The sequence below is a fragment of the Scyliorhinus torazame genome, chromosome 6 (genome assembly GCF_047496885.1).
Source record: "Scyliorhinus torazame isolate Kashiwa2021f chromosome 6, sScyTor2.1, whole genome shotgun sequence".
Classification (NCBI taxonomy): domain Eukaryota; kingdom Metazoa; phylum Chordata; class Chondrichthyes; order Carcharhiniformes; family Scyliorhinidae; genus Scyliorhinus; species Scyliorhinus torazame.
The window spans coordinates 188,751,918-188,766,721 of record NC_092712.1 but is presented as its reverse complement, the minus strand read 5'-3'; the positions used below and the strand labels follow the sequence as shown (position 1 = coordinate 188,766,721).

The window sequence follows — 14,804 nt, the reverse complement described above, 5'->3', positions numbered from 1 at the left end:
CTTGGGTAGGGTGCTCTTTCCAAGGGCCGGTGCTGACTCAATGGGCCGAATGGCCTCCTTCTACACTGTAAATTCTGTGTTCTGTGTTAAACAAAGAAAAACTAATTAACTGCACTGCAAAATGCAAATATTAAAATAGGTCACTTATTGGCAAAGACTTCTCAAACTGAGATCACAGCCAGTTTAACAAGGCATCATGGCCAGGTCCTGCAGGACTTTGATCAAATAGTAATCTTGTCAATTTATAATACAATATGGTAAGACGAAGACTAAGATCTCAACCCATCCAACTTTCAGTGCTAATTTTTTTTCCCCAAGTATGCCACAATGCTCTCTTATCACTGAAACCCAAAAGCCGTCAGAAACAGCTTCTGAACTTGGTCAATCGGGGTCTTTTTACTGATGGATCCTGTCCTTTGTTAACTTTGAGTTTTGAATGAGAAGACATTGGCATGAATTAAATATTTTTCTTGGTTAGCACAGGTGTGGATAAAATAAAAATGAAACAAAACAGTCAGAATTATTTCTCAAAATTCTCAGAAGAGAAGCATCCAAACTTAAACATTCGAAAGCCAACAACACATTTAATTTGCTGTGAAACAAACATTTGTAAAAATATTTGAGAAAGGAAAAGGTCTGCTCTTAAACATACCCATATGTAAGGGGAAAATTATTGCCTGACAAAAAGGAAAAATATTGTCATTCGAATAAAACTGGCTCCATTTTTCCCCTGTTATACTTCTCATTAAAGTTTACGATAAGTAAAAACATGTTAAAAAGTACAATAGATGCTTGTTTGAAATCAAGGCTTTGTTCAAATTTACAAATCAAAGAATGACAGTGGATGCTTACTTATGGCTTTAGTACAGTGTTTGGAACCTATCAAAAAGTACAAAAACGAATTATCAACTTGGTCATAAAATCAATAGTGTTATCAAGAATGTTGCAGACAAATAAATACTTCAAGGTATTATTGTATCACTCATCATTCTTAACATTGAAGGAGCACAAAATAAAAGCTTTTTTTAAAAAACCGGTATTTGTAAGGCATTTTTATGAATATGTTAGATTCTTTTCCCATCTTTTCCAAAGGCACGATGACAGTATCAGCCTGACCTCAGTTCTGAAGGTTTCAATGCGTTTAGAACATCCATCCTTCATGAATAAACAGAATGGTTTCAGTACATCACTGAAAATCTACGAGTACTTCAGCCTCCAAAGAAAACAAATAGCGATGGAGTCAAAGAAAGAAATTTGTGAAAATATTTCTGACCTGTAAGACATTCCACTATTTGAAAAAATAACTTTATAGATGTGTCTTTTTATGTAATCCAAGATCAAGAGAAATTGTCACAATTCACAGGCTGCCCTGTCTGAAAGATCCAGCTGATTTATATTCCCCACACAGCAGACACGACATGTCTGGGAGAGTCTTAAGGGAATGACAATGATGTCATTTTGAGGAAATAGCTGGATGAACTTGGCACTTCACAAAGCTGGCTCTTCTTCCATTGGTTCATCAGACGTTCTAGAAAAATAAATACGCAATAAGAATGTACACATGGACATTTACAATCTCTATGTGGGGTCACAGTTGAATTTGAATTATTCATAATATTTATTTATCTTATTCAGTCACTTATAAATAAAGTATCTTTTCCTGAAGCAATATTAAAGAGGAATAGCTAACAGTCAAGGACTGTCTCCAAATATATTGCAATAATGGCAACCTTATAAACTGAAAATTAAAGTGCACCTGAAGAAATATTCCTGGATTCTGACGAATCTCAAGGATTCAAAAGCATTACCAAGCCAACAATGGTTATAGCGCAAAGGGCTGTTGTAATATCTGTGTGACCACCAGGGTCGAACAGCTATTTATTGGAATAACTATAACTATTGTGACGACACCCTGCTACTGCATGGTCAATTCCAGCCCCATAGGCCTCGGAGTCCCAACATAAGTGAATTAATCAATAATTCATCTCAAGTTTTTGAGATCGTTCTCCCTTGATTGCTCCAATTTACTTACCAGATTTGTAAGTAAAACACAAAAAGAACTGTTTATTTACAACAAGAGGAGAGATAAACAAGTAATGGTGATAATAGAACAGTGGTCTGCTGATCTAATTATTCCCCCCCTTCATCGTCCCATCCTCTACTCACAAACGCACAAGGCAGACGCAGAGTGGTGGAAGGGAAGGATTAAATAATGGTGGGATTAAATGGTGAAGAGAGATGAGCATCTTCGCTGCTGAGGTTATAGTCGGCCATCTTCTCAGGATGCCGAGTGTTGAAACCCACCGGCTGGATCAGGCCTTCTGGTATGCCTTCAATCAGACCTCACAGAATTCTTCTGGGGAGTCACTTTCTCTTTTAGAAATCGGGGTCTTCACACTGAGGTTCCCCCCCTGGGGTTGGTTCAATCCTGACAGGTCTCCACCAGATTGACTCCCAGTCTTACTGAGATAATATAAGAATTCTCTGCCTGAGAATTAAAAAAACGGTTTTGGGACCACGCTGCTTCTTGACCGCAAGCCTGCTCTTCCTGTAAGTTTTATATAGCTGCGATGTAGAGAGAGAGAAAAAGGTCTTTCTGCAAGACTTTTAGAGATCTCAGGAGAGAGATATCAGAGCTATGCCTTCTACAGTCTCTCAACTAGAAATTAAACTTCCACAGGCTGACTCGGGAGAAATGGTGGAGAGTTCAAACCTGTGTCCCCCACTCTCCTGAGCCAAAACAGAACTGAGGGATTTCCGGTGGTGACATGTCGGTGGAGGTCGCACACTCGGTGGCTCCTGCTGGAGTCTCTGTTTTTTGGACTTTATGCCCGGTCTCGGGGATAATTTTTGGATGAGCTGGTGTAGGAAGTCATAAGGAGACTCGGGAATGTAAGAAGAAAGGTCCTGGAAAGAAAGGGGCAAGGCAAAGTCCACCAGCGAGTGATGCTGTGAGTCCTGCAGGAGGAAAGATGGTGGGGCTGGGCCATTGGGTGGGGCAGCTCTCCTCATGGGTGAAACTCTGACCGAGGTGATGTTGATGGAGTTTGAAAGGCTGTTTGCCAAATGTTTGGAGGTGCTTTGGAGGGAGATAATGGCCTCGCCTAATCAGCGGGTGGAGGAGGCAACTGTGCTGATAAAGGTGGCAGTTTAGCACACAGCTAAATTGCTGGCTTTGAAAGCAGACCAAGGCAGGACAGCAGCACGGTTCAATTCCCGTACCAGCTTCCCCGAACAGGCGCCGGAATTTGGTGACTAGGGGCTTTTCACAGTAACTTCATTGAAGCCTACTTGTGACAATAAACAATTTTAATTTTCATGTAGACGTCGGTCAAGGTGTGCGAAAAAGAAGAGAAGTTGAAGGGGGTGGAGGAGCCACTGTCGTAGTGCAGCGACCAGATCACTTTGCTGGGTGAGGAGCTGTGGAGGGTGGCAGTGGTCAACAAAGGGCTCAGAGCCAAGGTGGAGGACCTCGAGAACAGGTCAAGGATGCAAACCTTGAGGTTTGTGGGTCTGCCCGAGGAGGTAGAGGGCCCGAGGCTGACCGAATACTTTGCAAAGATGTTTGTTGAGTTGAAGGGGGAGGGGGCTAGAACCCTCCTACTAAGGGTTGGACAGTACACATTGGTCACTCAGGCTGGAGTCTAAAGCGAATGAGCCATGAAGGGTGGTCATAGTCTGCTTCCAGAGCTACCATGTGAAGGAGAAGGGATGTAGCTGGGTGAAGCAGAGACAAGACGTGAAGTGGGAAGGCGTTAGGTATATGTATATACCAAAATCTGATGGTGGAGTTGGCGAGATGGCAAGCGGCCTTTGGAGGTGTGAAGGTGCCACCGTAAGGCAGTGGAGTGAAGTTCGGCGTGGTCTACCCAGCGAAGCTGAGAGTGACTCCCAATTCAAAGGACTTGTATTTTGAGACAGCTGCGTTCGCTGACCCTATCGGGAGGGGCGAAAGAGTTGGCCAGGCTCTTGCGGGAGATGAGGGGGGGGGGGGGGCATTGACACATGGAGATTTTTACAGCCGAGGGACCAGGAGTATTTGTTTTTCTTCCCTGTGCACAAGGTGTTCTCAAGGATTGACTTTTTTGCGGTGGGGAGGCACTGTTGCCTGGAGTTAAGATGGCAGAGTATTCGGCAATTGGGTGGAAGTGATACTGGAGAAAAGAGCAGCTCAGAAGCCAGCGTGGAGGATGGATGTGGGGTTATTGGCGAAGCGGAACTTCTGTGACAAGATACGGAAGGTGATTGAGGTGTATGTGGGGTTCAATTGCATTGGGGAGGTCTTGCCGTCGGTAGTCTGGGCGGCTCTGAAGGCAATGGTAAGGGGAGAGGTGATCTTGTTTAAAGCCAAGGTGGATAGGGAAGAGTGGGAGGAATGCCAACGGTTGGTAGAAGAGATTTTGGAGGTGGATGGGAGGTACGGGGGGAGGGCCCTGATCCGGGGCTCCTGCAGACGAGGTTTGAACTATTGTCCACGGGGAAAGTGATGGTCAGTTGAGAAGGGTGAGGGGGGCTGTTTATGAGTATGGGAAAAGGCACGGCAGTATTCCACTTTAGGTATCTGGGGGTGCAAGTGGCCTGGGATTGGGCAGGTCTCCGGAAGTTCAATTTCACTAGCTTGGTGGAGAGGGTGAAGGCTGACTTGTTGAGGTGGGACAATCTCCCTCTGTCGTTGGAGGGCCGGGTACAGGCAGTAAAGATGAATATTTTACCATGATTCTTGTTTTTGTTTCAGTGCCTACCAGCCTTTTTGCCCAAGGCATTTTTCAGGGTGGTGGACAGTCTGATCTCTTCGTTGTCTGGGCGGGGAATTTGGCGAGTATAAGGTAGGTGATCCAGCAGAGGGGACAGCAGGCAGTGGGGTGTGGGGGGTGGTGTGCTAGGCCTCCCAAATTTGATGCATTACTATTGGGCGGCAAATGAACAGAAGGTTCAGGGGTGCAATCGGGAAGTGAGGGCATTGTGGGTGAGGATGGAGGTGGGCTCATGTAGGGGGTCGGGTTGCAAGTGTTGGCATTGGCACCTCTCCCGATAGCCCCAGGGAAGTACTTGGTGAGTCCAGTGGTGGTGGTCACATTGAAGATCTGGAGGCAGTTCGGCAGCATTTTAGGGTGGGAGCGAAGTCGGGGTGGGAGTGGGGAAGGGTGGAGGTGGGGGAATGCCGATTAGGGGGAATCATGGGATTCAGCCAGGGTGTATGAATGCGAGGTTCTGGGTCTGGGAAGAGAAGGGGATTAAGGAGATGAAGGATCTGTTTCTGGGAGGGCGGTTTGCGAGCTTGAGGAGCTGAATGAGAAGCTTGAGTTGGCGTGGGGCGAACATTTTAGGTATATGCAGGTGCAGGACTTTGTGAGGAAGATCTTCATGACCTTCCCAATAGCACCGCCTCCTCGTTGCTGGAGGAGGGGCTCTCAGCAGAGGGGTTGGAGAGGGGAATCATCTCGGCAATTTACAGGAGGATTTTGGAAGAGGTTGGGATGTCCATGGAGGGGATTACGGTGAAGTGGGATGAGGAACTGTGGGCGGTGCTGGAGGACAGATTGTTGTATGAGGTGTTGTGGAAGGTAAACACCTCAAATTCGTATGCGAGGCTGGGGCTGACACAGCTGAAGGTGGTGTGCAGGGCACACCTGACAAAGTCTAGAATAAGCTGGCTGTTAGCGGGCATGGAGGATGTCTGTGAGCGATGTGGGAGGGGCCTTGCAAACCATGTACATGTTTGCCTGACGCTGGAAGGGTTGGGGAGGATGGTTTTCAGCGCCATTACAGGGGTTCTGCATGTGGATGTGGAGCCCTGTACCCGAGAAGCCATATTTGGGGTGTCAGACTGGCCGGAGATGCAGGCGGGTGCAGGGGTGGATGTTTTAGCCTTCGCCTCGCTGATTTCCCCCAGGCAGGTCTTGTTGGGGTGGAGGTCAGCTTCTCCACCCTGTGCGTCAATGTGGTGGGGGACCTGCTGAAGATTTTGGCTCTGGAGAAAGTGAAATTTGCTCTGGGGGAGGGCGAGGGATGGGTTCTACAGTAGGTGGAGTTTGCTCATTCTGCATTTTGGAGAATCGGTTACTGTTGACTGCTGATGGAGGGGTGGGGGAGAGGGAGGGAGGTGGGGGGTTTAATATGTTGGGGAGGTGTTCTGTGCTGTAAATTGTAAAACTGAATAAAAATACTAAAAAAAAACAGAACTCGCTCAAAATGCGGTCTGCCTTCCTTATTCCAGAATCCTCTGGAACTCCCTGTACCCATTAGAATCGAAAGCCAGACAAGACCTGGAATTTCAATGGAGTTGATTGGCTGCTAGCCAAGTCTGTCAAAATGTGTCATCGGTGATGTCAGAGCGCACCCTGCGGGACATTTATTCATGAATTAAAGGTGTCGTCCATTCTTAAAGCTTTACGTCCCAGTACTTGCCCAGTTTCAAACAATATGAAACAAAACAAAATAACAGAAATAAAAAGGAAAACAAGAGTTAGATAAGGATTTAAAAGAGGATCCTTGCACAATATACAGAGTGCTGGGAAGTGCTACCAACTTCTACAGCTCCCGGATAGATTCTGCCTGGAAAAGCCTGCGCTCAGCCCCCTCGGATCTGCATGCTACGGCCTGACTGGGCGATCAGGTCACATGACCCTTTGAAACCTTGCCCCTTCAAGCGACCCGCGACTACAACTGTCAACTGGGTTTATAAAAAACTTGGGGGCTTCAGATCTACGTGAAAGTATATTTCAATAAACTGAAAATAAAAATAATGATTATTCATTTAAAACCAATCTCAGGTAGATTTCTAATAATAATAAGCCTTTTGGCAAAGGTCAAGTGTGGCGCTCTTCACTTTTAAAACATTTTGGGATGGATTTCAATGCTGGCTTTGGCCTAATACTCCAATGGTGTGCACGTTTGCTGTGATTGTTGGATTTTCCTGCTTGCTCAGGCTTGACTCAAACAGTGTTCCGGAATAGCATCAACATCCAAGCTCCAAGCCGGGGGGGGGGGTGTATCACTGTCAGGCTGACTGCCAAGAAATCAAAAGAAGGCATGCCAGTGGACTGAACCTTTTTGATTAAGATGAATCATAGAATCTCTACAGTGCAGAAGGAGGCCACTCAGCCCATCGAGGCTGCACCGGCACTTGCTCTGATAGAGGCCCCTACCTCGGCCCAAACCCCCGCTCCTATCCTGTAACCCCACCTAACCTTTGGTCAATATTAGCGTGTCCAATTCACCAAACCTGCACATCTATGGACTGTGGGAAGAAACCGGAGCAGCCGGAAGAAACCCACTCAGACACGTGGAGAAAGTGCAAGCTCCACACAATCCCCCGAATCCGGAATCAAACCTGGGTCTCTTGCCACTGTGAGGCTGCAGTGCTAACCACTACCCAACTGTGCCGCCCCACTGCGGTGACTTTCAAATTGTGAATGTCTTTCGCCTGTCAGGTTTCTTTGTTGCTTCACAGCGGCAGAGTCTCGGGTTCGATTCCCGCTTGGGTCACTGTCTGTGTGGAGTCTGCACGTTCTCCCCGTGTCAGCGTGGGTTTCTTCCGGGTGCTCCGGTTTCCTTCCACAAATCCCGAAAGACGCGCTTGTTAGGTGAATTAGACATTCTGAATTCTCCCTCAGTGTTCCCGAACAGGTGGCGATGAGGGGATTTTCACAGTAACTTCATTGTAGTGTTAATGTAAGTCTACTTGTGACACTAATAAAGATTATTATTTTGATGTTAGCTTTAAAAATGTTGTGCGATGCTGGAAAACTCTGAAGGTTTTCAAGGAGAAAGGAAATAGGATGTCACTGTAAATCCTCACTTCAGAGCTGCTGTTTAATCTGCCATTGCAACAAAACTGCAGTGTGATGATCCATCTGTACAATTCCTATATTCCTGTCATAGATATTTTCACATTCCATGCCAGGTGCATTGAGATAGCTGGAAACATCATGAAGTCAATGGTCTTTTGGGGATTTGAAACAGCAAGTGGCAGGTCAAGATGACCTTGGAAGTGGATGCCACAGGAACCATAGAACATAGAACATAGAACATTACAGCGCAGTACAGGCCCTTCGGCCCTCGATGTTGCGCCGACCTGTGAAACCACTCTAAAGCCCATCTACACTATACCCTTATCGTCCATATATCTATCCAATGACCATTTGAAAAACCTTAGTGTTGGCGAGTCCACTACTGTTGCAGGCAGGGCATTCCACACCCTTACTACTCTCTGAGTAAAGAACCTACCTCTGACATCTGTCTTATATCTATCTCCCCTCAATTTAAAGCTATGTCCCCTCGTGCTAGACATCATCATCCGAGGAAAAAGGCTCTCACTGTCCACCCTATCCAATCCTCTGATCATCTTGTATGCCTCAATTAAGTCACCTCTTAACCTTCTTCTCTCTAACGAAAACAGCCTCAAGTCCCTGAGCCTTTCCTCATAAGATCTTCCCTCCATACCAGGAAACATTCTGATAAATCTCCTCCGCACCCTTTCCAATGCTTCTACATCCTTCCTATAATGCGGTGACCAGAATTGCACGCAATACTCCAAATGCGGCCGCACCAGAGTTTTGTACAGCTGCAACATGACCTCATGGCTCCGAAACTCAATCCCTCTACCAATAAAAGCTAACACACGGTACGCCTTCTTAACAACCCTCTCAACCTGAGTGGCAACTTTCAGGGATCTATGTACATGGACACCGAGGTCTCTCTGCTCATCCACACTGCCAAGAATCTTACCATTAGCCCAGTACTCTGTCTTCCTGTTATTCCTTCCAAAATGAATCACCTCACACTTTTCTGCATTAAACTCCATTTGCCACCTCTCAGCCCAGCGCTGCAGCTTATCTATGTCCCTCTGTAACTTGTAACATCCTTCCGCACTGTCCATAACTCCACCGACTTTAGTGTCATCTGCAAATTTACTCACCCTCCTTCTACGCCCTCCTCACAGCACTTCTTACAGGGGTAACTCAAGGCTACTTTGTTTATGTGGGGCTGCCTCGAGTTTGCTGGACCGAACTACCTGAAGGCATGGGAATATAACTCAGTGCATTCAAGAAAAACTGGGAGGAGCATATAGCCAACATGAAAGAGAAACGGGCTACCCTGATGCACACCTCCATCACCCCCAACACGTCATTCTCTTCCCACAGCACCTTCTCAAACAATTGCAGAAGGTATAACACCTGTCCCTTTACCTCCTCCCTGCTCACCACCTCAAGCCCTAAACACTATTTTCAAGTGAGGCAGCGCTTCATGTGCACTCCTTTAATCTGGTCTACTGCATTTGCTGCTCCCAATGTGGTCCACTCCACATTGGAGAGACTAAACGCAGACTGGGTGACCATTTTGCAGAACACCTCCGGTCTGTCTGCAAGCAGGACCCAGACCTTCCTGTCGCTTGCTAATTTAACACACTTGTTTGAACAGTACGAAGTCTTACAGCACCAGGTTAAAGTCCAACAGGTTTGTTTCGATGTCACTAGCTTTCGGGGCGCTGCTCCTTCCTCAGGTGAATGAAGAGGTCTGTTCCAGAAACACATATATAGACAAATTCAAAGATGCCAAACAATGCTAGGAATGCGAGCATTAGCAGGTGATTAAATCTTTACAGATCCAGAGATGGGGTAACCCCAGGTTAAAGAGGTGTGAATTGTCTCAAACCAGGACAGTTGGTAGGATTTCGCAGGCCAGATGGTGGGGGATGAATGTAATGTGACATGAATCCCAGGTCCCGGTTGAGGCCGCACTCATGTGTGCGGAACTTGGCTATAAGTTTCTGCTCGGCGATTCTGCATTGTCGCGGGTCCTGAGGGCCGCCTTGGAGAACGCTTACCCGGAGATCAGAGGCTGAATGCCCTTGACTGCTGAAGTGTTCCCCGACTGGAAGGGAACATTCCTGCCTGGTGATTGTTGCGCGATGTCCGTTCATTCGTTGTCGCAGCGTCTGCATGGTCTCGCCAATGTACCACGCTTCGGGACATCCTTTCCTGCAGCGTATGAGGTAGACAACGTTGGCCGAGTCGCACGAGTATGTACCGCGTACCTGGTGGGTGGTGTTCTCACGTGTAATAGTGGTATCCATGTCGATGATCTGGCACGTCTTGCAGAGATTACCATGACAGGGTTGTGTGGTGTCGTGGTCACTGTTCTGAAGACTGGGTAGTTTGCTGCAAACAATGGTTCGTTTGAGGTTGCGCGGTTGTTTGAAGGCAAGTAGTGGGGGTGTGGGGATGACCTTGGCAAGATGTTCATCGTCATCAATGACGTGTTGAAGGCTGTGAAGAAGATGACGTAGTTTCTCCGCTCCGGGGAAGTACTGGACGACGAAGGGTATTCTGTCGGTTGTGTCCCATGTTTGTCTTCTGAGGAGGTCGGTCCGGTTTTTCGCTGTGGCGCGTTGGAACTGTCGATCGATGAGTCGAGTGCCATATCCCATTCGTATGAGGGCATCTTTCAACGTCTGTAGATGGCTGTTACACTCCTCCTCGTCTGAGCAGATCCTGTGTATACGGAGCGCTTGTCCATAGGGGATGGACTTGTTTGAAAGTTCTGGTGATATGTCAGTCTGCCAAATAGCCGAATCTGCTCATTGGAACCATCTGGCATGACTTACCATCTCCTTTACCTGCATGGCCTCAAGGACGTTAGATGCAGAACATAGCCTCATGGACTTGTGGCCTAAGGTGTTTTTCTATACAAACATTTCTGTGAAGGTCAAGCAGTGTGACGTGATTCAAGAATAGAGCGTTCCATGGTAATGTGGCCAGACCCATCCTTTAAGGAAGATGGTGACGTATTGGTAATGTCACTCGACAAGTAATCTAGAGACACAGGCTAATGCACTAAGACATGCATTCAAATCGCACCAGGGCTGGTGGAATTTAAATTCATGATATCAAAATATCTGTAATTGAAAGTTAGTCTCAGTAATGGTGACCATTAATCTATCATTGATTAACATAAAACCCCATCTGCTTCATTAATATTCTTTGAGGAAGAAATCTGTCATCTTTACCTGGTCTAGCCTATTTTTGACTCCAGACCAACAGCAATGTGGTTGACTCTTAACTGTTCTCAAGGGATGGGCAGAAAATGTTGGCCTTGCGAGCACAATCCCACATCCCAGGAACAGATTTTTACAACAAGCAGTGCAATTTAATGCAGTTGATGGGGGTCTCACCTACCCGCTGGAGAGCCGATGACAACCGTCTATCAATATCTTTGGGGAAGGCCCACCCCATTAATTACCAATCAGGTTCTTAAGTGACCAGCAGCGGGCCTGACCCTGTGGTCAAGAAGCCTAGGCGTGGAAAAAATGCTCCCCAAGAGCTGTTGGCCAATTCGAGGTCAGCAGTACCTCATTGACGTCAGTGCTAGAGGGGGAGCTAGAGACCGAGGACGCAAATTAATAAAGTTGGAAGAGGGGTCCATGGGTTTGCGGGGTGGGGCTGGTGGCGGAGGGGGGAGGGTGGAGAAAAGGCGAGGGGCAGTTCCGTCTGTCCTGGCACAGGGCCCCTTGGTCAGGTAGTGAGTATCTTTGAACGAGGGATTGCCTGGCAGGAATTGCTTTTTGGGCACCCCATGTGGTGACTGCCTTGCCAGCCGGTGGTTGAATGCCAGCGGAAGTGGGATGAAATCTTAAAGTAAGCATTAGTTGCCCAATTAACATAAGAACATAAGAACCAGGAGCAGGAATAGGCCATCTGGCCCCTCGAGCCTGCACCGCCATTCAATGAGATCATGGCCGATCTTTTGTGGACTCAGCTCCACTTTCCGGCCCAAACACCATAACCCTTAATCCCCTTTATTCTTCAAAAACCTTTAATGAAGGAGCCTCAACGGCTTCACTGGGCAAGGAATTCCACAGATTCACAACCCTTTGAGTGAAGAAGTTCCTCCTAAACTCAGTCCTAAATCCACTTCCCCTTATTTTGAGGCTATGCCCCCTAGTTCTGCTTTCACTCGCCAGTGGAAACTACCTGCCCGCATCTATCCTATCCCCTTCTTAATTTTATATGTTTCTGTAAGATCCCTCCACATCCTTCAAAATTCCAATGAGTACAATCCCAATCCACTCAACCTCTCCTCATAATCCAACACCTTCAGCTCTGGGATTAATCTAGTGAATCTCCTCTGCACACCCTCCAGCGCCAGTACGTCCTTTCTCGGGTAAGGAGACCAAAACTGAACACAATACTCCAGGTGTGGCCTCACTAACACCTTATACAATTGCAGCATAACCTTCCTTGTCTTAAATTCCATCCCTCTAGCAATGAAGGACAAAACTCCATTTGCCTTCTTAATCACCTGTTGCACCTGTAAACCAACTTTTTACGACTCATGCACTAGCACACCCAGGTCTCTCTGCACAGCAGCATATGTAAATATTTTATTATTTAAATAATAATCCCTTTTGCTGTTATTCCTACCAAAATGGACAACCTCACATTTGTTAACATTGTATTCCATCTGACAGACCCTAGCCCATTCATGTAACCTATCCAAATGCCTCTGCAGACTTCCAGTATCCTCTGCACTTTTTGATTTACCATTCATCTCAGTGTGATCTGCAAACTTGGACACATTGCACTTGGTCCCCAACTCCAAATCATCTATGTAAATTGTGAACAAATGTGGGCCCAACACTGATCCCTGAGGGACACCACTAGCCACTGATTGCCAACCAGAGAAACACCCATTAATCCCGACTCTTTGCTTTCTATTAATTAACCAATCCTCTATGCATGCTACTACTTTACACTTAATGTGATGGATCTTTGTCTTATGCAGCAACCTTTTGTGTGGCACGTTGTCAAAAGCTTTCTGGAAATCCAGATATACCACATCCATTGGCTCCCCGTTATCTACCGCACTGGTAATGTCCTCAAATAATTCCACTAAATTAGTTAGGCATGACCTGCCCTTTATGAACCCATGCTGCGTCTGTCCAATGGGATAATTTCCATCCAGATGCCTCGCTATTTCTTCCTTGATGATAGATTCCAGCATCTTCCCGACTACTGAAGTTAAGCTAACTGGCCTATAATTACCCGCTTTCTGCCTACCTCCTTTTTTAAACAGTGGTGTCACGTTTTCTAATTTCCAATCCGCCGGGAGCACCCCAGAGTCTAGTGAATTTTGGTAAATTAGCACTAGTGCATTTGCAATGTCCCTAGCCATCTCTTTGAGCACTCTGGGATGCATTCCATCAGGGCCAGGAGACTTGTCTACCGTTAGCCCCATTAGCTTGCCCATCACTACCTCCTTAGTGATAACAATCATCTCAAGGTCCTCACCTGTCATAGCCTCATTTCCATCAGACACTGGCATGTTATTTGTGTCATCCACTGTGAAGACCGACCCAAAAAAACCTATTCAGTTCCTCAACCATTTCCTCATCTCCCATTATTAAATCTCCCTTCTCATCTTCTAAAGGACTAATATTTACCTCAGCCACTCTTTTTTGTTTTATATATTTGTAGAAACTTTTACTATCTGTTTTTATATTCTGAGCAAGTTTACTCTCATAATCTATCTTACTCTTCTTTACAGCTTTTTTAGTAGCTTTCTGTTGCCCTCTAAAGATTTTCCAGTCCTCTAGTCTCCCACTAATCTTTGCCATTTTGTATGCTTTTTCCTTCAATTTGATACTCTCCCTTATTTCCTTAGATAGCCACGGTCGATTTTCCCTCTTTCTACCGTCCTTCCTTTTTGTTGGTATAAACCTTTGCTGAGCACTGTGAAAAATCGCTTAGAAGATTCTCCACTGTTCCTCAACTGTTTCACCATAAAGTCTTTGCTCCCAGTCTACCTTAGCTAGCTCTTCTCTCATCCCATTGTAATCTTCTTTGTTTCAGCACAAAACACTAGTGTTTGATTTTACCTTCTCACTCTCCATCTGTATTTTAAATTCCACCATATTGTGATCGCTCCTTCCGAGAGGATCCCTAACTATGAAATCATTAATCAATCCTGTCTCATTACACAGGACCAGATCTAGGACTGCTTGTTCCCTTGTAGGTTCCATTACATACTGTCCTAGGAAACTATCGCGGATACATTCTATAAACTCCTCCTCATGGCTGCCTTGACTGACCTGGTTAAACCAATTGACATGTAGATTAAAATCCCCCACGATAACTGCTGTACCATTTCTACATGCATCCCTTATTTATTTGTTTATTGCCTACCCCACCATAATGTTACTATTTGGTGGCCTATAGACTACTCCTATCAGTTATTTTTTTGCCTTACTATTCCTGATTACCACCCAAATAGATTCAACCTTATCCTACATAGCACTGATGTCACCACTTACTATTGCCCGGATGTCATCCTTAAATAACAGACTACCTCCCTTACCATCCACTCTGTCCTTTCGTATAGTTTGATACCCTTGGATATTTAACTCCCAGTCGTGACCATCCTTTAACCATGTTTCAGTAGTGGCCACTAAATCATAGTCATTCACGATGATTTGTGCCATCAACTCATTTACCTTATTCCGAATACTATGAGCATTCAGGTAAAGTACACTTATGTTGGCTTTTATTCCTCTGTTTTGAATCTTCATTTCATTTCATTTCATTTCATTAAGGGCCTCAGTTCACATGGCCGTGTGAAGGCCATCCATGAGCCTTCACTTAGCCTTGAACTTAATCATGGCAGAGGCAGGAAGGTAGTGGGATCCCCAACCTGCACCATGTAGCTGGTTTACTGTAAACCCTCCATCCGCACCTCCAAATCTGCCATTAGGGAGGGTAATGCAACTGTTAAAATCTATTCTTTCATGGGAAGTGGGCGTCTCT

General features: G+C 45.9%; 1 protein-coding gene across 1 annotated transcript in view; it reads right to left on the bottom strand.

Moving 5' to 3' along the window:
* Nucleotides 1-564: 564 nt before the first annotated feature.
* LOC140425184 (histone deacetylase 9-like) overlaps nt 565-14,804 on the bottom strand; it is a 1,432,561-nt gene continuing 1,418,321 nt past the window's right edge. Inside the window, exon 28 of the mRNA XM_072509184.1 lies at nt 565-1,528. Coding sequence (XP_072365285.1) covers nt 1,489-1,528 — 40 coding nt within the window. The 3' untranslated portion in view covers nt 565-1,488. The remainder of the gene's footprint in view (nt 1,529-14,804) is intronic.